This window comes from Dermacentor albipictus, chromosome 1 (assembly GCF_038994185.2).
Source record: "Dermacentor albipictus isolate Rhodes 1998 colony chromosome 1, USDA_Dalb.pri_finalv2, whole genome shotgun sequence".
In the NCBI taxonomy this organism is placed as follows: domain Eukaryota; kingdom Metazoa; phylum Arthropoda; class Arachnida; order Ixodida; family Ixodidae; genus Dermacentor; species Dermacentor albipictus.
In genome coordinates, this window is record NC_091821.1 from 444,835,532 (window position 1) to 444,857,996 (window position 22,465).

General features: G+C 47.5%; 1 protein-coding gene across 2 annotated transcripts in view; it reads right to left on the reverse strand.

Annotated features, from left to right (window-relative positions):
* LOC135903082 (synaptogenesis protein syg-2-like) overlaps nucleotides 1-22,465 on the reverse strand; it is a 343,784-nt gene that overhangs the window by 27,838 nt on the left and 293,481 nt on the right. For both annotated transcript variants that reach the window (XM_070537210.1, XM_065433453.2), the window contains one exon: nucleotides 5,629-6,186. In XM_070537210.1, the coding sequence (XP_070393311.1) occupies nucleotides 6,029-6,186 (158 nt within the window). In that variant the 3' untranslated portion in view covers nucleotides 5,629-6,028. The remainder of the gene's footprint in view (nucleotides 1-5,628; nucleotides 6,187-22,465) is intronic.

The window sequence follows — 22,465 nt, forward strand, 5'->3', positions numbered from 1 at the left end:
CCGGAAGCGCTGTACTGCGAAAATAACTGCAAGACATTCTTGCTCTGTAACGGTGTAGTTACGCTCGGACTTACTTAAAGAACGACTCGCATAGGCGACGACGTGTTCTTTGGTATCGACGCGTTGGATAAGGACAGCGCCGATGCCAATACCGCTAGCGTCCGTATGAACTTCTGTGGGAGCCGCATGGTCGAAGTGTCGGAGAATGGGGTGAGACGTCAGACGAGACTTCAGCTCACGAAAACTAGCTTCACATTCAGGAGTCCATTCAAAGGGAACGCCCTTCTGGAGGAGGCATGTCAGCGGATACGCGATGTTGGCAAATCCACGAATAAACCGGCGGAAGTACGAGCAAAGCCCTAGGAAACTGCGTAGCTCTTTTACATGGCGAGGTTGCTTGAAGGCTTCCACCGTAGCAGTCTTCGCTGGATCAGGTCGTATACCGTCCTTATCCACTAGGTGTCCCAGAACGAGTGTTTGGCGCTCTCCAAAATGGCACTTCTTCGAGTTGAGGACCAAACCCGCTTTGTCCAAGCAGTCTAGCACAAGATCTAGACGTGCGTTGTGCTCACTGAACGTGCGCCCGAAAATCACTACATCATCTAGATAGCACATGCATACTTCCCACTTCAAACCACGCAGGATGTTGTCCATGAAGCGCTCGAAAGTTGCAGGCGCATTACAGAGCCCGAACGGCATCACATTAAATTCAAAAAGTCCATCTGGTGTTACAAATGCCGTTTTCTCCTTGTCTGCCTCGTGCATCGGAATCTGCCAGTACCCCGACCTCAAGTCAACAGAGGAAAAGTAAGACGCTGATGAGAGGCAGTCGATAGCATCATCAATACGCGGAAGAGGATATACGTCCTTTTTAGTGATGGTGTTGAGGCGGCGGTAGTCAACGCAAAATCGCCATGAACCATCTTTCTTTCTAACCAGTATCACTGGCGCTGCCCACGGACTACAGGATTCTTGGATTACATTCTTATTTAGCATTTCGTGGACTTGGTCATTGATCACCTTGCGTTCCGATGGTGAGACTCTGTATGGTTTCTGTCGCAGTGGTTGGGCAGATCCCGTATCTATGCGATGGTGTATACGAGAAGGAGGAAACAATGGTGACCCCTCTTGCTGGGAGAAGTCAAACAGTCGGGCATGCTTTAGCAGAATATTCGCCACTTCGTGACGCTGCTTAGTGCTGAGCGACTTGTTTACCATAGTCAGAAATGAGGAGTGCGCCGCAGGGCAGACATTAGCGAAATGGCGCTCATCCGCAGAATCAAGGGCCTCTGTAAGAATGGCGAGCGATAGCACGTGATCTTCATGGTAGGCGGCAAGTTTCAGACCCTGTGGCAGTATTGCAGGTTCACTGGAACAGTTTACGGCCCATAAGTTGGTGCGTCCCTGAACAACTGACAGCGTGCAATACGGTATCAGTACATTCCTCTTGATGCAACTCAGGTGAACGGGCTCCACGGTAGCGTCAAACGTTCCGTCGGTGGTTGGAAAACAGGCGACTGAAACGTACGTTGCGGATAACGGAGGCACAACGGTGTCCCGGGATACACAAAGCACACTTTCACGATTCGGTGGGCCTTCCATAAACGCAGCAGAAAAGCTCGTACCTACACTGATTTCACCCGTTTTGCAGTCGACAGTGGCACCACACAGTTTCAAAAAATCAAGGCCCAGGATTACGTCATGCGTAGAATGCGGTAGAACAGCGAACTCCGCGTTAAATATTTGGCCACCCAAGGTTACGTCTACATTACACACGCCCACAGGATACAACAACTCCCCACTCACTCCGCGAAACGTATCGGCACGGTCCCAGCGAAACATCACCTTTCGTCCTAGGAGGCTTTTAAACGCCAGACTCATCACTGAAACGGTTGCTCCCGTGTCCACTAAGGCCATGGATGAAACCCCGTCAATTAATACAAACACCGTATTCTTAAACATACAAATGGTTGGAGGTATCTCTGTCGACAGCGAAGATTGTCCAGCGACCTCACCTCCAACGGCCGCGCTGGCTAGTTTTCCGGAGGTGGCGACGGGTATCGACGCCGCGGAGAGGGCGATCGGCTTACACGAGGAGCGGGTGGTGGTGTCAAGCTGCGATCGGATGCTGGAGAACGGTTCCGCAGCGGCTCCGGGTGCTGGTGAGGCAAGCGTCCTAAGTATGTGTGCGAAGGCGAGTATGTTTCGCCCAGAGGAGCGCGGTACCGCCTAGACATCGTCGATCGGTCGAACCTCGGTGGTTGGCGGCGATTGCAGTACCTGGCAATGTGACCCAAGTCGCCACAGCTATAACACACAGGCAAACGACGATCGATGAACTGCCCGTCGAAGCGCTCAGCCGTGGGGGGTCGTGTAGCAGAGCGAAGCGGCTGAGCCTGCTGCACAGGAGGAACGGTCGGTCTGGGTGCAAACCTGCTGGAGCGAGGGTGTTCTGCAGGTCGGTGTTCGGTCGTAAATGTGTCCTCACGTGGCCATGGAGCACCTCTGCGGTTGACGTCTGTGACACATACCGCCGGTTGCCAGGAAGCGCAGGGTGCGGCAGGCGCCATGTGTTGCGGGTAATAACCGTCAGGTTGTCGTATGACGTCGCGGGCAAGTTCCTGGTGCCGCAGCAGTTCCTCACGCACGATCTGCCGTATAGTAGACGAAAGATCGGCAGACGGGATCTCATCGACGCTGGCAATGGTTGTCACATTCGCCAGGCGTCCAAACTTTGGCACAATGCGACGTGTTTTCAACGTCTCAAACGTACGGCAATGACGCACGACATCTGAGACGGAATCAACGTGTTCCCGACTTATGAGGAAATTGTATACATCTTCTGCGATTCCTTTGAGGAGATGTCCGACTCGGTCTTCCTCGGACATCTGCGGATTTACGATTTTGCACAGCTTGAGGATTTCCTCGATGTATATAGTGCATGTTTCTCCAGGAGCTTGAGCTCTTTGAGCAAGTGTTCTCTCGGCGCGTTTCTGTTTGGCGTGGGTGTCGCCAAAACACTTCTTTATTTCCTCGACAAAGTGCTCCCATGTTGTTAGGGAGTCTTCGTGGTTTTCATACCACATCAGCGCTGTCTCACTCAGAAAGAGCGCGACATATTCAAGCTGAGTGACAGAATCCCAACGGTTGTAGCGGCTCACCCTTGCGTAGTGCATCAGCCACTCGTCGACGTCCTCGCCCACTTTTCCCGCGAACGAGCGTGGCTCCATGTAGTGCCGCAAAGGTCCAACTTGCGTTGACCTTTGAGAAGGTGAAACGAGAGCTGGCATTTGTCCATCACCGTTCTGAGCCATAGGGAAGGTCGTTGGCAAGAGACCGGCAAGACGACGGCTCCGGCGAAGTTCTGGATGTTGCGACTCCGTGGTACGTCCTGTCGTACCCCGCACCTCCACCACTCTGTTGCGCCCACAAAAGGCGTTACTTTGAAGCCGGGTAGAGTTAGCAGCGATGGCCTGGATCAGCTGAGCGCCTGGCGAGATTCAGCCAGCCAGCCACACGTCGTCTTCCTCGTTCACCACCCTCCGGTGGCCCCGCATACTGTTTGTTGAGGCGTGAACCCACTATGCTCCTAAGAGCGTCACATTCGTGAATCCACTACACACCTAAGGGCCTAACAATATGTCTTACTTAACAATCTCTCCAAACTCTGCCAGTTGCTCCGTGTCCCCATCCGACAGGCCCGTAGCTCATCTTCCATCCTTTTCGGACAGTAATCGTGATTCCCATGCTCGCACAGAGCATCACTGCGCGCAGCACCAGATAAGTTTACCGGGCCCGGGCACACATCCCAGATGAACGGTCACAACGCGCGAAGGCTGGCCGGGGAAAAGAGAAGTTTAGAATCATATACACAACCCACTCTCAATGGACCCCCCCTACCATCTGGCGGTCTGCACGGGAGCTCAAACAGGAGGGATCTTGGTACTCCAAAAGTACAAAACAGTATAGAGTCAAAACAAAATTCAGGTACGCAACGGCAGATAAGTGAAAGGAACATTGAAAAAAGAAATGTAGCGTAAGGAACGCTCATCTTCGTAGGAGAAAAATAACGAACCTTGTCCGAGGCTTCGTTAGTGGCGCAAAAACGCCAGGCCTGGCAGATAAGAGCGAGCAGCATCGCACTCGCGCGTCAGACCGCGTTTCATGCTCACCCATTTACATGAGTCCCCGCGGCTTGATAAATGGGACTGCCTCGCCCGGCTCGCAGACCAACAGGGCCCACCGGAGGGGTGCATATTTTGAGTGTGCCACTGTAGTTCGCGAGAAGGGACGTGTTCATGCAAAGCCGTATTAACGGAGCCCGCAAATTTACCGTTGTCGTTCAAGCTCGCTAAGCGCGTGCTGTTCCTCTCCGCCATCTTCGCCGTATGTTATTGCTCTGTTCATTATGATTCCTCGTTCAGCGTGCTCTATCTCCCCGTGTTTATGAATAAAAACATGCGCACAGCTACTGTTTTTTTTTGTTACAGTTATTTTTTGCTAATTTGGTGTCTCGACAAAACTACGTTTTGCATTGCAAAGCGTAGAAACCGAACTAATGTAAAATCTATGCTGGATAACCCACAGTGCTTTTGTACACAGACAGCCTTCGTGCTGATGAGTGCTTAGCGTTTCTTGTATTTTACATACTTTAATTTGCTGAATTTTTCTACTATTACGGTACTTTACATCCGAATTGAGGGGTTCTGATTGTCTGCCAAAGAGATATTGCTAACACGTATAACGGATTTATATAATGAGGCATATTTTATAAAATTTTCAACCTCTAAAATGCTGGTGTCACTTAGACTTGCACTGGCAATGAAATGAAACGTACATTTCATTTACCTAATAGTTCTTTTCTTACTGCGCTTCCTAATGCACCTAGCCGCGCCCCTCTATTCCTTCTTTAGTAAAGTGAGTAATTAACCTAATACTTTACTCAACAAATAATTAGGAACACTTTCAACTAAACAGAGGAAAATCTTCACGTGAAGCGCACTTTCGCACTAAGCAGTGTTTTGACATTTTTGAGGATCAATATGTTCTCGGTGTACTCGGCCAGCACTCCGGCTTCACGAAAGGCGCAATGACAATGTGCGGAGGTTTACATCATCATCATCAGCAGCAACCCAAAGCTGCAGTCTATTTTTATGTTCTGCAAGACGAAGGCATCTAACCACAATCTCCAATTACCCCCGTATTGCACTAACTCATTCCAAACTGGGCCTGCAAACTTGCTAATTTTATCACCCAACCTAAGTAAATGCCGCCCTCGACTGCGCTTTCCTTCCCTTGGCACCCATTCCGTAACTACAATGGTCGACTTTCACCTATGGTTGCCGCACGAAGTAAAAATTTTCTAGTGGAACATTAGAGAGGTAACATATTTTCGGGAAAGGAGGACAAAATGGAAGGGGGCAGGCGGAGCGACTACGCCTAGAGTGAGAGAGGCTACCGTGAGATACTCTTACAAGTATTTCGTCCGTCGATGTTTCAAGAAAGCTGTGTGGGCACATGTTTTTCTTTGCGCGTGCTAAAGAGTGCGAGTGTGTACACGTGCGCATGCACGCGTGTGCGTATAAGATTTTCGGTAATAGCCGGCAGTTCGAAACTTCGGCTGCGTACCTCAGACTCCGTAACCGGTGTCAACGCCCCCGTGTGTTGCCGCCACTCGGGCCGACATCACACAGGCGGCCTGTTGCTGCTGCTGCAGCTGGATCCGCCGACGCAGCTCCTGCTCGTGCGCTGACAGCTGCGGCATGAGGTGCAGGTGCTGCGGTAGCCGACGCTGGGGCGGTGGCTGGCCCGCGTGGAAGGAGGCCAGCGCCACGGCTTCTCGCTCAGGAAGTGCGTGGGCCGGTGTGGCCACCGCAGCGGTGAGCGCGACGTGGCGCGCCGACGTGTCCGACCACCAGCATGGCGGTGCGGACAGGGGCGGTTGTTCGATGCCCCGTTCAGGAGTCGCCGCTGCCGCCGCCGCCGCGTAGGCCACGGCAGCGGGCGACGGTGACTCCGGGCTCTCCCGCTACGTGGTCGTCTCGCGGCTGATCCAGTAGTCGTCCGCCTTGCCATTGCTGTGTGCCCCTTTGCCGCTTCCGGACTTGGAAGATGAATGCTGGTGCGGCTGCGGCTGCGGCTGCGACTGCGACTGGTGGTTGCTGCTCTTGGGCGTCTGCGGGCCCTCTGCGTGTGGTTGTATGAAACTGTTACGTCCGCGAAGTGCGCATGTAGCCGCACTGAATAAGGAATAGAACATCACAAGTTACCGCCTAAATCGCAGAGGTCAACTTTATCATGGCATCTGAGAGACATACACAAAGAAATCAAGGAGAAATAGGTTGTGGACGTTAATTATGAACGACATGACTGATTTCATTTCTCAGCACTAGCAATAAAGAAATGGGGATGAAAAGATCTAAACGTGGATAGGAGAGAGAAGTAGCACATGTAGGCGCATATTAGAGCTTTCTTTTTTTCTTTTCCTTTTTGGTAATGGAATCGTAGAAAGATTGTCGCACGTGTACAGCGCCGTGAATACTCATATTGTCAAAAGGTAGTGTTTTTCACATCTTTTTTTTATACGCGTATGCACACGATTTGGGCATAATAACGACATTACAGCTGGTACTGTCCACATAATCGCATCGCTACATTAAAAACACTATCAGAAAAACATTACAGCAAAAACCACATAATGGTTACCATCGAGGTAATACGATTAGAATTAGAAGTAGCGACAGATTCTATTCCTTAATTTGCGATAATTTAAAATCCGTAGTGGTGACCTTGAAACTACTTTTTTGATGTACTGTCTCCGGTCTCGGCCCACTTTTCTACAGCTCTGGCTTCCCAAGTTCACCATAAGCAAGACGGCATGATGATGACGCACTGACTGACACATTGTATGACGACGACGCAGTGACTTCGATGGGATGACGTCGATAAAACGAGACAACGGCGATGTTATGACGACGGAATGACAATGATGATATAATGCTGAAATAATGCGACGGTGTAAAGACCAGGGCGTGACGAAGGTGGCATGAGGACAATGGGGTGACGACGAGTGTGTGGCAACGATGGCATGACGACAATGGTAGGATAACAACCGGATCGTGAAACTAGAATGTCGATGATGGTACGGCAATGACGCCAAGACGGCGATGGTGTGACAAAGGATGAATGACAGTGACTGTTTTATGACGGCGCCATAACAGAAATCGCATGAGAACGGTGGCACAATCAAGATTGAATGAGGGCCGCAAGATTATGATGGAAGGACTTCGATGAAATGACGAAGCCGCTATTATGACGGAGGCATAACACCAATGAGAATATGTTTCTGATGTGATGACTATGATAAAACGACACCGTTATGAAGACGGCATGATAAAACAGGTATGACGCGACTGTGTGACGACCATGCCAATGGGCTGATACGACTCAGAGGACGAAGTTATAACGATGACGATGGAACTAGCACTGCAACGACATCACAACAGTAGGAGAACGAATGCATGACAACAGCTGTATGGTGACGATGCAATGTCAACGATGGCATTTTAACGGTGTGAAGACAATAGGGCTACAATGTGTGTATTGCAACGATGGCGTGACAACGACTGTTTAACGAAAACTGTATCACCAAGAGACGTCGTCATGATGACGCGACAGCGATGGTAAAGTGACAACGGCATGAAGAGAGTGCAGTTACAGTGCTGTGGTGATGACAATGAGACGGCTATGAAGGCCTCTGACGACGGCGGGACAACTAACGCATGGCGACCGTATGACAACGATAGTCTGACAACAACAGTGTAACGAGTGTCCGATGTCCAAGCTGAAATGACGATGATGGAACGGACACTATTGGCATCACTACCACAAGCACATACCTAGAGGCTCAAACTATTACACAACTTGTGCAGCTCAGTCGGTGTAGAAGGCCTCACGATGATGGCTTTCGAGGAACAGCTCACGAAGTTGGAATGAGGATTGAACGATCAAGACGTCTACAATACCACGAACACTTACCAAGTGGTCGAAGCTGGCAGACGGAGTCACTGGGTCGGCGTAAGCAGATAGATAGATAGATAGATAGATAGATAGATAGATAGATAGATAGATAGATAGATAGATAGATAGATAGATAGATAGATAGATAGATAGATAGATAGATAGATAGATAGATAGATAGATAGATAGATAGATAGATAGATAGATAGATAGATAGATAGATAGATAGATAGATAGATACGTTCAAATGCATAAAGTAGGCAAAGAATGCGTATCATGGTAATAACGCACACGAACATTCATAAAATCAGTAGCAACACTACCACACTAAGCGCTTGAAGCCACTAGACAATCAAACCAAAGAATGCGTGACAGAAAAGTAACTGTTTCTTTCATTCAAATCTAAAATTAGATACGAATGCATCAATATAGATCCACCGATAAGGTTTCTTTTCTATTAATAATAAAGCAAGAGGCAACATAATTGATATAGAAAAGACGACAGGCTCTAAGCGGACGTAGGAGCTAAAGCCACAGCGACGGCATGCGGAAGGTGATGCTCAACTGTATTGAGTTACGATTAAGGCTGTCCAGCCATTCACTTTTCTGGATACATATTGATACGTTGTCAGGATTGGGGGCTCAATCCCGTCGTCCGTGGTCCTTTGCCAAGATTGGAGTACGGCATGAATTCGAAGGTAGCTGGCCCATGCCGTCGTCCAACTTATTTACGCTGAGATCGTTGATGAAGTGAAGAACTGCTTCTCATCGAGAACGAGGAAAAAGGGTTTATTTACAGAAATTAACTCAGTCTAACATGACTGCTTGGGAAAAAGAGTAACAGTTCAACATGACTGCATGAGAGAAGTGACTCAGTCTAACATGACTGCTCAAGAAGAGAGTCCTCAGCATTCGCACAACCACAGTTTTTATACACTCGATCCGCCGGTCCTACGACGCGGCGACTGTTCGTTTACTCATCACCACCTCGCCGCTGCTCTGCTGATCCGTTTACAGACACAAAGGCACACACATTCCGAAGCCCAAGCGACGGCGTCGAAGGGGGTGCCGTTCCGGAAAGTATCGACGCCGATCGAGGGTCGCTCGTTGTTTTGCGTCTGCCGAAACGTGAGAAGCGCAAAAATACGTCGTTCCCGCGGCAGCTTGTCCAGGCGTGTCAAATCAGCTCCGCGTTGGGGAACTCTGGAAACATTGTCCACACACCGAACTCGTCCCGTCACAATGTCGATGGGGCTGGAGGAAGGAAGCGGGTTTTCAGCACAAAGGCCGCTTCTTCGAACGCCTCCTAGCTGCAGTGACGGAGAGGGAGCGGAATGCGCGTCTTGCACCCCTTGTCGTAATCGGGTGGCAAGGTGGCAATCTTGCTTAGCGGCTCGCCATTGTTAACAACGTATAGAACCTCGAAGGAAGGCAACCACTGGTTCGCCGGTGTTGTAGGTGAATTCCCACGCACATGGTCTAAGTACATAATTTTTTATCGAAGTTAGAAGGATGACTTGTTATACAAAGCTGAGGGATGATAACTGATAATGCTTTACGGCGCGGATGCATCTAGACATCTAGACACATGACATAATTTAATGAAGTCATTACCAAAGCAGAGAGATTCAGGCAAAATCGAAAGTTTTCTCAAGAATGGGCAAAGGTGTTTTGATGGTGCTTCTGAAAAAATGTGAAAGCTACATTTTTTACTACCTTGGTAGGATAATCGTCACTATAGAATGCAGACACCTCGTGGAGAACGAGACGAAGTTCGGCGAAATGCTTTGGCTTTAGCACAAGAGGCACAACGTAATGTTGGGTTATTTTGTAGTTCGCTGGGCATCTTACGCGGTAGGTCAAGCTGGCAACGTATTTCAGTGATTATTTTCACGGAAACAAGAAGCACAAAAGCGTAAATGTACATTGTATTATCGAATTAACTAAAGATTAGGATAAATGTAAACACACTCAAGCTCAATTTAGAGCTTAGCCTTACGTGTAGTTTTCAGGTGACTGCATCAATTACATCTGATGCTTCCCAACGAAAAAAAAAACAAAATCACAACTTATTTAACCAAGATTTGTTTGAAAATATCTATTATACTTTGTATCTTCTTGCATGAATGCAATATCTCAGTGTAATGTCATGTGCTATTTAAAATTTTCGTGTACCTTATCACTTTCAAAGACTGTCTCTTTTGCTATAAATTATGGACGGCATTCTACCTCCCTATACGCAATATAATAAATTGCCTACAATATGTGCACTGTCGCGTAGACGCCTATTCAATTACACGGTAAGAACTAATTCCTTAAGCCGTAGTCATCTCACGAGCCCTTCAGTGCTTGACCCACCGGAAAACTTGCTATGGAACTCGTTTCCTCAAACAATCTGCCTAACGTGCTCCTCGGTGCTAAGGCTTTTCTGGCAGGTCAATATAAGTTTCCCGGTGCCCCTATAGAATGGGTGAACAATGTCCCAGTAATACCGTTCGAAAAATGCGCCCCTCTGCTTGCTCGTGTGGGCTGACAAGGTATGCATGTAATATTCAGGGCTCTTACAAACCAGTGCACATCCTAGCCTTTGTCCGCAAAAACGTGTGAAGGAAAATCATTCTATTCAATGTAATATACCTCATTACAGCGAGGCGTGCCATGTTATCCCGCCCTTTGTGTGTGTGTGCGTCCGTGTGTGGGAGTATGTGCGTGTGCGTACGGGTACGTGTTATGTGTGTGTGTGCGGGTGTATGTGCACCGTTTCCTGAGCATTCCAACTAAGAACAATGTCTTGCGACAAAATACAGGCCACCTTTCCCGTCTTCGAGGTTGCAGTTAGTAAATTAAGGTTTATGCAAAGTTCCGCTCACCTAAGCGCATTCAGCTAAGACCAGGGCCCGTCAAGGAGGACAAAGAAATGAAGAAAGCACTAAGCATTTCAAAGGTTAAAAGGCGCTACATGAGCTCTGCGCTGGAGACGAAGAACGTGATACCCAGCGCGCAGAGACACATCACCTTTCCCGTGGGACCACTTCAATTAAAGTAGCGGCGGGCTTCCACGACCTTCCACGAGTCAGCGACCACGACCAAATTAATTTAATGCAAAAGCAGCCACGTAGAAGCAGATTGAGAGAGGAGAGGTCGGCCGCTCAGGATAAACACTGGCTTGGGTCAAAACGTGTGTGCCCGCGACCCGAGTGTGATGATGTTGACCGGGTGTACGAAGTTAGAGAGCAGAACAAAGATAAAATTTCGCGCCTCAAACGGTGATGGAAGGGTCCACGCTCCTACAGACAGAGTTCAAAATGGAGCACAGACTCGACGGGGAAAGAAAAAAAAAGAAAGTATACGGACGGCCTTGCGTATCGGGCTGTCCGTTGGCGCACCGAAGCAGCGTTGAGTCGGGGAACGCGTCTAGCCCCGCGAAATGGCAGATTGGAAAGAAGGGAGGCAGCTAGATACCAAAACGAAGGAGGTGACAAAAGCAACGAGCGTAAGAGAAAAGAAAGCAGTCGTGCTAAGGCGCGTAATTTTCTTTACGAGTTACCCCTGCGGCGCCCGCTCATGGAATGGCACGCACATAGAATCAAAAAAGTGAGTGCAAAGGGGACGGAGAAGGAGGGTTAGAGACCCAGAGTGCTCAACCACCTCGGGTCCCAGGCTGAGGCCTCTTCTCTCGTCGTAAAACGCTCAGTCAGCTTCGTCTAGCTTCTGTGCTTTTCTAGAGGGGGGCGGGGGGGGGGGGGACGTATGAAGGTGGCGTTCACTGAGGATGGGAAGGGGGTTAGGGGAGAGTGGAAGGGGCCATTGTTCTTTCATCTTGTTACGGCACGCTCGGTTTTTATCCCTTTCCTCCCCTTTTTTTTTTCTACTGACTGCGGATCTTGAAGATGGCATTTACTGCAATGTTTGCGAAACTTTCACCGCGCTCCTTGAGCCTCACATTTTTATCTCATTTCCTCTTCCTGTTACCTTTTCTTCTGCCGCTCTGCGCCCTCCTCGGTCGCTGGGATAAAATCTAGTTTTAATCTCGCAATGATACGGTCCTTCGCGGACGCTCCACGGCGCTGCGCCATAAAGAGAGTTCGCTCTTCAAGCCAGAGCACTGTGCTGCACGCACTGCTCAACGTAGCGTTGGTTCGCTCCTTCTATCCGTCTCGACTTGCCACGTCACGTCCGCGAGAAGTCGTCGCTGCCACTCTTAAAAGGGAAGAAACGCCGTGCCATGTATATAATGACGTTGTGGAATGGGCGTTTTAGAGCACTCCAGCTGTGCTCCAACGGTATATGCAAGGTAGCAAACTAGGCTTTCTTGGGAGACTGCGGCTCCATTACGTATAATGAATGCTGCTGACGAGCATATATGCCTCCCAGACCAAGCTTTGGTGCCGCCTGATGCAGCCTTATGGCGCCACTGGTGCGCCCACCAGATGGTACGTTTTCTAGGTGTTCATGCATTCCTGGCAAAGTGTAATCCTAATGTAACCAGCGGAAGTATCTAACAGCAAACCAGCTCGACAATTAATAACCAAGGTGGGTGAATACCTGAATTTTTTTATAATTGCTTTGGCAGGCCTAACTACCCCAAATTGCAGAGTGGCTTATGAGAGCCGGCGTACAGTGGACGGCCCCCAACGAATTTCTTTGCCATCTGGGCTCCTTTATTGTACACTTATTAGCAGACTCAATACACGACATACGAGCGCTTTGGCATACCAGATGAACCGGAATTCAGCTGCAGAAAATATGGAATATCAATTAAGCAGCCTGTCCTTTATTGTGCGTATTCAGTTCGAGAATCATCTATTTCAACTCGTAGAATATATATATATATATATATATATATATATATATATATATATATATATATATATATATATATATATATATATATATATATAAGGTAACGGCACTAATTGGACGCTCCAACAGGGAACATCAAAGCTGGTAGAGAGTGAGCAGAGTGGTTTTGCAGCTGGAGAGCTATGAATGTTTCACAGCAGCACGTTCAATAATTTGCAGTTATTCGGTAAGGATGATAAGGAGTTTTAAGGATAGGCACATCAATTTATTATTTAACCAGACTAGATATGGTCGCATTCCTGCAAAAGATATGGGCGGCGCTAGGTAGTATTACAGTTGGCTGGTTCAATGTACGTACTCTGGACGTCCATCTGATGAGCGCTGTTTCTTTTATTTTTTCACTGGCATTGTCATGGAGCCCTTAAGGTACGACCAGCTGATGTGTTTCTCGTTTACAAGCTCCTAAGTTGGCCGGACATCCAGCTATGAACAAAAACAGATTTACCAAGCAATTTTTACCAAAGGGACTACCATAAAATGTCATATTTCACTTTGATGTGAAATGAGTAAAAACAAAGATAGTTGATTCAATATTGCAGAGACTGTCTTGCTCGAATATTCGCGTTTGACTGGATTCGGAAATATTGGTATTTGAACATCAGTACCTTTTATCATTTTGAAACCAACAGTGTGTAGTTGCAGGGCGCCGCGATCTGAAGTTAGCCACTTTTGGATTTTGGCGTGCCCGTTTCTAGGTGTACACGATTGAGCATGACTCATGAGGCCACGTTCACTACGTTAAACTGAATGTGAGCGCGATAACATTCACGACACGCGAAGGGTAACAGGAATAAATGACAGTGAAAGATCGCTAACTGGGTATATTTTTAGAGTACTACTTTTCTCTTTCAACAGCGTGACAGTCGGGCACTGGCGTATAATAAGAAATATATGTTAGTACACATCGTTTTATTTTAAATCGTGGTTAAAGAAAATCTATGCAGAAGAGTTAACAGAAATGAGGGCAACTATAAAAAAGCAACGGACAATAATAGAAAAGTAGAACACCGGCTTCAGGCACATAAATGCATGTTTGCGCATTACAAATAGCAAAGCTGCATTCAAAAATAGACAAGAAAAAAAAGAGGAACATCGAACCACGCATATCTAATCAGTCATGCGATAATCAGGAGCAGCGGAATGATCCGACTTACCATGTCCCAAAAATTGTGCAATGTTAGGAGGAGGCGGAATGATAACATGTAACATGCAATAAAAAGAAAGAAAGGCGGCAAATGAAAATCTAGGCGAGCACTCAGTGGCGAAAATGGCTGTTAGAGCATTCGTCCCAGAACTGCAAGTAATCCGGAAATTAACATGTGGGAAACAGAGCGTGGTATATGTCCTCATATAAACATGGGTGTATATATAAGCTCGTTTCAACAAGGTAAATAAATTCACACATTTTCCTAAGAACTCGGCAACACACGCACAAACAAAAAGAATGCTATTTCAAGTGGAACGAAAAGTGCACTGATGCTCATGTCGTCAAGCTTACGGCTTAATTATTATTTCAGCCAGGGTAACCAGTTTAAGCTAACGAGAGTTTCTGGGCAACCACCGTTCATTAGACGGCCGACCTTATTCGAAACTGTGCGCCGCATCAGGGGGGCAGGATATACTGAGGGTGTTGACAAAGCACAGGGCAGTTTCGCAATAGAGGTCTGTTTCGCAATGTCTGTTGAACGTTTAGTAAGCAAAATACCAGCTGTCAGCAGCGCAAGAAATGCTACTGAAGCTCATTAAGCGAAGGGCACAATCCTAAGAAACTTGAAACCAGTGGCGGGGACCGGTTGGCCATATGGCCCTTTGTGCGCAATGTCCGGCACATATCGGAAATCCTCTGCGGGCGCTCGCACGTGCGGGTGGTTTTCTCGGCTACTGAGAAACTTCAGAAGCTTTAGAAAATTCCGGAACAAACTTTACGGGCGCGTTTCAGTCTGTTCTCGAAGGCATAAGTCGCGTTTGCCTAACTGCACAGTGAGAGTGGCTGAGTGTCATGAAGGTTGATCCCACTGACGTGTCGAAAACGACGCGTCGTGTGGACGAGCCTGTGCCTCGACGACTGGATGCGTGTTGATAAGGGGGATTAGTGCGGTAGCCACTGCGCCGACGGTCGCTACGCTTCTCTTCTTGGCCATTGCAGGATGTTCCAAAATTATGCTGACAATTTAACGAAATTGTCGCAACAATTAGGGGTTTTCTTCTCTGTTTAACGAATTTCTTCATTTTTCTATTCAATGAACGGAGACGTTTTTGGAAACAGGAGAGAGAAATTGGTGACATCTTAGCAATATCGAAGTTAGGAAGCTGGCTTCAATAATAGCTTTCAAGCATGTACTTTATTATTAAATAACTATAAGCACGCGGTCCGAATTGCCTGTACGCAGGTAATTTCTCTTCGCATCGTGCTTGTTCTTCTCACCACAATAATATTAACAGGCTCACAAAATTGTGCTCACAAAACGCAATTTTCTTTGGGCAGAACTTATAGATTCTCAAATATCATTAAACACGTATGATTGGTGAACGTTCGCAACCGCAGCAGTAACCTTATTTACGAGAACTTATCACACTAATGTTTATGGTGAGACTTAAAGCGCAACGGGTTTTCTATTAGAGACGTCGACTGAAGAAAGGCGTACATACAGAAACGACTGGGCTTGTTCACGTCGATCTGAGCGGATCACTTTCGTTTCTGACAGCTTTCGGGCAAATCAATACTGTACAAAGCTCACGGGTGGGTTCAAGGTGGCGGAAGCGTATTCTTGACCTTCATAAAGGTCACGCAGTTGTCATAGCCTTTTCAACAACATACGACCGACTTCTTGTCGAATAATCTTGTTTTCATTCGCAAGCGCCGAGAGCACAAATTTTGCTGGAATAGCGTGGTCTAACTGCCCTAACGCTTGCGGCAAAGAATTTGGTGTACCCATTTCTCTTAATAGTCCTCGATTGTCAACCTTACAATCTCAAGGTAAATGAAATATTGCAGCTTGGCTCATTCGTTGTGATAAAGATATAGCAGTAAATTCAGAGCCCTAAACACGCTGCCAGTAAGTTTATTATGTAGTCCTCACCAGCATGAACAGTAGACAAACGTGAAACCCTTCGGTAAATGACGTACGCTGCGTTACCTTATATTGGAGTTTTCTAAAACACTTCTGCTGTGCAAAAATCTCTCGACATATATAGGGACAATTTTAGCGACATTGAGGCAGAATGTAGCGGAAGCTTAGTTAATTTTTCTGTTAATTTTGTTGACACGCGCCAAAAAATAGGCCAACACCGCACCCAAAACACAAAGGAAAAGGTGTTTGGAGGCTTAAGTCCTAATCAACCTGCGTAGCATGTTCATCAGTGAGCCTTCCGCGGCACTCTTGAAATTTGATTCGGAATATCGTCCACAGAAAAAAGGAAATCGTTAGCACGGGCATGAAAATGAAAGTTAATTACCCATAACTCTGAAAGGTTGATCTTTGTTGTTGTCGCTTTCTAGCTAATTCAACTCTATACACACTGTTCTCCATGCAAGTAAAATTAGTTCAAACGCTGCGTTGTTTCACTCGCTACCTGCCTTTCATTTACTTGAACCTTCTGTGGGAATGCAATTGAAATAAACTACTATCAACGTGCGAGATTTTGCAATGTTGGCTCCTAATAAACTCGTGCACTAGCGTTGCAGCTACACACACACACACACACATATATATATATATATATATATATATATATATATATATATATATATATATATATATATATATATATATATATATATATATATATATATATATATGTGTGTGTGTTCTCTCTGTGTTGCTCTTATATGCTTGTGGAACTAAAATCGAGCGCCCTAAATTTCCTTTCTTCTCCTTCACACACTCACCCAAGCACACAAATATGTATATACGGTGTGATGATCTTTAGGTTTTACAGAATTTTCCAATTACCTTACATCGGTGCCTGCTCGGTGTCTACGTGTTTCTGTTCTGTTCATAAACACTGACTGTCGTTCACAAGTTTGCGTTTCTACAGGCAGTCTAAAATAACCTGACTGCTAGGCACAGTGCCCGTGCTGGCGTTTCACATGGCGCATCGCGACAAAATTACAGCAGCAAGAAAGAGACAAACCTTGGGCAATATGGGATTCGTGTGGCCTATTTTTGCTGCAGTCATTGAATTTCAGTTTCTGCCAATAAGTGCATCCAATGCATCACGCTCGTGAGCTTGATTGAAGTGCGCGCGTAATGAAAATAACTCGTGTACGTTCGTTACCTGTTTTGCTCGTGTACGTTCGTTACCTGTTTTACCTGTTTTGCTATAGCTGGCTGATGCGAGAAAACTTTCGCAATATATTTCTTTTTCAGACAGAAACACTGAGATGGCACAGACACTCAATGGTTGTTTCAGAATGTTTCTCTTTTGGTAACATAATGAAGCACGGAGTGAGAGCAAACACAATTTGCATTTAAAGAAGTGAAGCAAAAAGGTGAAAAAGCAGATTCAATGAGAAAAACGAAAAAGAAGAAGATTACACAACACAGAAGCGAATGAGGCCAACGGTAAACAAGGTTTGTCACAAAACGAAAGAGAATCCCTCTAGAAAGGAAAAGAATTACTAGAGACGGAGACATTCTTGCGCGAGGCAGGCATCAGCCATCAACTATATGATTTTAGTGCTGGCGAGTACGAGTGGCTCGCCGCTTCAGTGTACAGCAGCGAAAGTTACTGGCCCGGTCAAAAATCATATCCGGCACAGATAACGTAGGGTAGCGGGTGGTGCTTTCGCGCGGCTTCTAAAATACAACTCAGCCTAAAGGTACAGTCTAGGTCAAAAAACTTGAAGCCTCTATGAACGGCCGGGGAGTGGCTGCGCAGTGCTATCGCGGCGCTGCTCGCTTGCACCGAGGACAAAGAGGGCGAGGGAAGCATGTATATTGCTCTCAACCATCCTTTGATAACAGCGCGAGTGCAAAACTAGTGCGCCATTCGTTCTGCGAGCTGCGAGGTCGTCTCGCTGCCGCCGTTGTACGGCGCTTCGTGCGAGTAAACGCGGTGTCCTGGGCGAAATCGCGCGGCTTACAGTACAAAAATTGTCCTAATCATCGAAATTTTCTATTAAAGTTTTATCCTACACATTCAAGGGCAACAGGCCTAACAATATGTTTTGAGATATACATTTCGAATGCATTTCTTGCTGCGATGAAAACAAAAAAATATTATATAAAGCTGACATCTCTCAGTGCTGTCTAGCGTTGTTCCAGGTTTTATTGTAATATGCGGGCAATGCACTGATCGTTTGTATAGAAAGGACCAGAGCAGTAATTTGGGCAACAAAGGCTCTCTTCGGAAAGAGCCTGTAACCACCGTTACAATATATGAAATACGTAGACCGCACTTCTCCACCAAGGAACGCCACACGATTGCGTTCGACGTTGCAGTTCTTTAAGTAAGCCCACAGTGAGATTATGAAAACTTTTCGGAACTAGAAGATGTTTCCCCTGAATGAGTAGCCGGTTGAGTTAGACAAATTCCCTCGTCATTTTGGAAAGTGCCCACTACCTGGCCTTTTTTTATACCTTCGTGCATAGTGCCTCATTTTCATTAGGGCCCACTTTCAAGCACACATGAGGCCAGTGTAAGCTCATCCCGTTTGCTTTGGGCATCACGCGTTTGAATCGCGTAAAGCACACCACGGGCACGAGATTATAAGGTTCTCGCACCGGGAAGGTGTCATGCCGGCGGTGCTGTCGCTGTCATGGGTTCACTGGAAGAAGTACTTCGGATATAGTTTACTGAGGTGTCTTTCGTCTCTACGAAAAAGGGCTTTACAGGTAGTTTAAAAAAATTCATACCGAACGGGATTTCAACTAGAGACCTTGGCCAGTTTACAGTCAAACACAAGGGCAAGCTGTAAATGCTCGGGAAAACCACCGACCAAACCACACTCGATGCCTTGAAGGCATGCTCCCCCCTGTGATTTCAACGAAAGATGCAGGTGCCACCCTGAAGCTTATGCTTTCTCGATTAGTTTGCTACTTGCAACATTACTGATGACGAATACGGGATGCCATTGTGGTACATTATTTATTATAGCATTCAGTTGCTGAAGTCAGATCTCAGCTGCAATCTTAGCAAAGTGCCGGTATTCGACCATGCGCAAGACTAGACATAGTGTTGTTCCTTTAATTTTGTCCCGTAAAACATTATCTAATATTACGATACTCGGAATCGCGTAAGCTGAGCGTATCGCGTTTGACAGCGGCCGCCAGAGGCCCCGCCCGCTCATGCAGCATAGGCTGCGAGCGGCATGGTTAGCCGGTCGCGTGGCCATCGCTTACAAGACGTTCATTTGAGGGATCACCAGTCGTCTGTGCGCAGGCGCGAGTAAAAGCGGGCGCGAGAGAGAAAATCTGGGGGCTTTGGTCCTTGAATATTGGCGGCGAGGAGTTACGGAGTCGCCATCTCTCGGAAGCGCCTCCCTTCAGTAGTATGATGGATGACGCGGCGCGCTCCTCATCATTTCGCTTACGGCGTTCAATAAAAACACCATGCGGCAGCCCTCCTGGACATTTATGTAGGTACTTTCAACACGAGGGAAGTTTTTGACTGTTGATATAATAATCTTAGGCAAATTCAAAGCACAGAATTATTTACAGACGCTATCTCTTTACCGAATACGTACAGTGAACGCCACGTTGCGCGGTCGCGATGATGAGTCTCCCGAACCAGCTTCTTGCATGAAAGTTAGGCAAACGCTGAGAGTAAACTAGGTGAAATATGATCTTATAGTGGGCTTTCTGTATAGCCAAATGGAGCATAACAGAATGAAGTCTCAATGCAGCGATCGCAGGTGTTCGCAGCGACCGACGGCGCATCTGCATGCACGTCCGTGCGCAATGTTTTGCTTTCGCTGGGAGCGCGTTTTCGCACCGCACCGGGAGCAGAATATGAACATTTGACAGTACACTAGCAACCATTGTTGCATGGACGCTAACACAACTGTTCAAAAATAATTTCGTTATAAAGACTTTGACGCCTACGGCGACTGTAATGTGCCATCGCGACGATTCAATATTTTTTGTCTTCTAAATTCTTGGACATTTCAATATTATTTCTCAAGTTACGTCGCACTGTATGTTTGTCGGTCTTCTCAGCGTGCGATTTCCCTCTGCTTCTTTTTCATAATCCAGTGCATTAATTCATAACACAAACATGATTATATGCCATGCCTTTTTTTAATGCGCTTGTTACCACTCCCGTTCCATTCTAGTGAACTTGCCAGAATCTAGTACCAACAAGTTCATAGACTTAATAAAGAGTCATGACATTAGCCGGGCCGCGGGCGTGCGTGAGCGTCTCAGTGCGCGTTTTCTGCTATACTACGAACATCGTGCAGTCCCGGCGCCGTAGCAGAAATATTCCTCGCGTCCGTGCTTGCTGCATACCCGAGTTGTGGCCGATGGCCGTCTGCCGGTGCTAAGTTTCGCCAGCCAAGCTTCACGCAGCTCCTTAGGCTCTGGCTACGTCGGAAAAAGGTTGACAGCGGGCTCCGTTGCGTACGTCCGGCACTGCGGCACCAAGCAGTAGCCTACCATGCTACTCGCCTCCAAAGGCAGCCAATACCTATTATAGTACTTTCAAATGTTATCAAGCAGACACCCAAGGCGGTAAAGCCTCACCACTTAATCAGAACCGCGGCGCACGTGCGACTTTAAACTTCCGTTTTCAGCTCACTTCGGCGCTTCCGAAGCAGCCGACGCGGTTAGACGCGGCCGGTGTGTCCACGTGATCCCTCATGTGACGTCACGCCGATGTTGGCGCCAGCTTTTCCAGTGGTGGAGCTCGCCCCCAATGTGACTCTGCCTGTGCACAACGGAGGAGGTTTCTAAGAGCGCGTTGTAGGTCTTTGACCCTAGGCATGACGGCATTGCGGAGTGGGCTCGAGTTTGTTTACGCTCGGTCAGGCACGATAAAATAGGTGAAGCAGCGGGAATTGACACCCGATTTGGCACCCGCTGTCTCGGACAGACTGTCTCACACCTGCGGCGCTCGCGCTATAGTCGGTTGGACGTAATTATTTTTATTCAATCGTGTTTTTACCAACTGTAACAACGTGTCGTTATCTCGCATTATCGGCGGCTCCTCCAAGACACCAGAGTGGCAACGGGGACACCAAAGCTAGAACCCCGACTAACCCGTGGGCTGGGGCTCGCTCAGGCCTGCGCGTGCCATGGGTGTATAATATCGGCTGTCCGCTATTGCGGATAGCCAATTTTTTAAACGAACACCCCTTGGCACGCTTCAGCCTCCACGGCCCCAGCCCACAGGCCGTCCTCCTTCCAGCTTTGATCCCCCCGCTACCCCTTGGGTGCCCTGGAAATCCTGCTCCGCCACCTTTATCATAACCTCAGGTGCTCCCCTAAGGCGTCCGTTTGCCGGTTACATGTGCCCTCCTGGAGCAATGCTTGTAAAAAATCCAATTTGTCGTCGCGACGACAAAAGCGACCCGCGATTTATACAACCCCAGTCAGAACCTGGCTCTTTCAGACACAGTAATCACCAAATGGAGCGTCCCTGCCCACTGCCTCACGGCCAGCCAGCGGCGGATCATAAACAAACTCGACCGCAATCCGCAATGCCGTCATGTCTAGAGGACAAACGCATACAACACGCGCTAATAAACCTCCTCCGTATACATATATATAGTGCCCAGGCAAAATCATATATTCAAGGAGCGAAAAAAAAGCTCCCAGATTTTTTTCTCTCGCACCCGCTCTTACTCGCGCCTGCGCACAAACGGCTGGTGATCCCTCAAATGAACGTCTCGTCTTCCGCTTCGGCACCGTCGTCTTCGCGCCGCACTCTCCGCACTAGTTTTTCACAAGCCCTGTTATAAAACGACGCTTGAGAATAAGACATGCTTCCCTCGCAGCCCTCTTTATTCTCGGCGCAAGCGAGCAGCAGCGCGGGCCGACGGTGGCAGCGCCGCGATATCGGAGAGCAGCCGCTCCCCGGCCGTTGACAGTGGCGTCACCTTTTCGGTCAAGATTGTATGTATTTAAAGCTACGCTGTCCACGCATTCTTTAACTTGGAACGCCAACGAAGGAAGGGTTCGGAAGAAGCTTCGTTCGTCAGGAAAAGCAAGGCGGATAGCATCGCATTTAGCACTATTTGCACTCACCGTTCTTAGCCCAATAAATATTGATACAAGTGCGGACAACTAAGTCGAAAGTAGACATATAGCCGTCACTGACTACGTTTGAAAGTCTGTTTTGAAGCGGTATGAGCCTTGGAATAGAAGATGAAGAAGCGCAGGAGTCTGGGTTCAGGAGAAGAGAAGAAGGAAGTGAGAATAAAATGTAGACAAGATGGACACCAGTTCCACAGCAATGCTTTACGTTTACTGTGTCCTTTAAGTAGGAACGCTACATTATTTTGGCGCAGCCGACAGCGAACTCCAACATGTGGGTGAGATTTTTCCTTGAGGAGACCTCCGCGGACAAGATCATCTTTTCGAGATACCAAGCTGAAGATGAACCAGCGGTGGAACTACCTCGCGAACTCAACTCGGCAGAA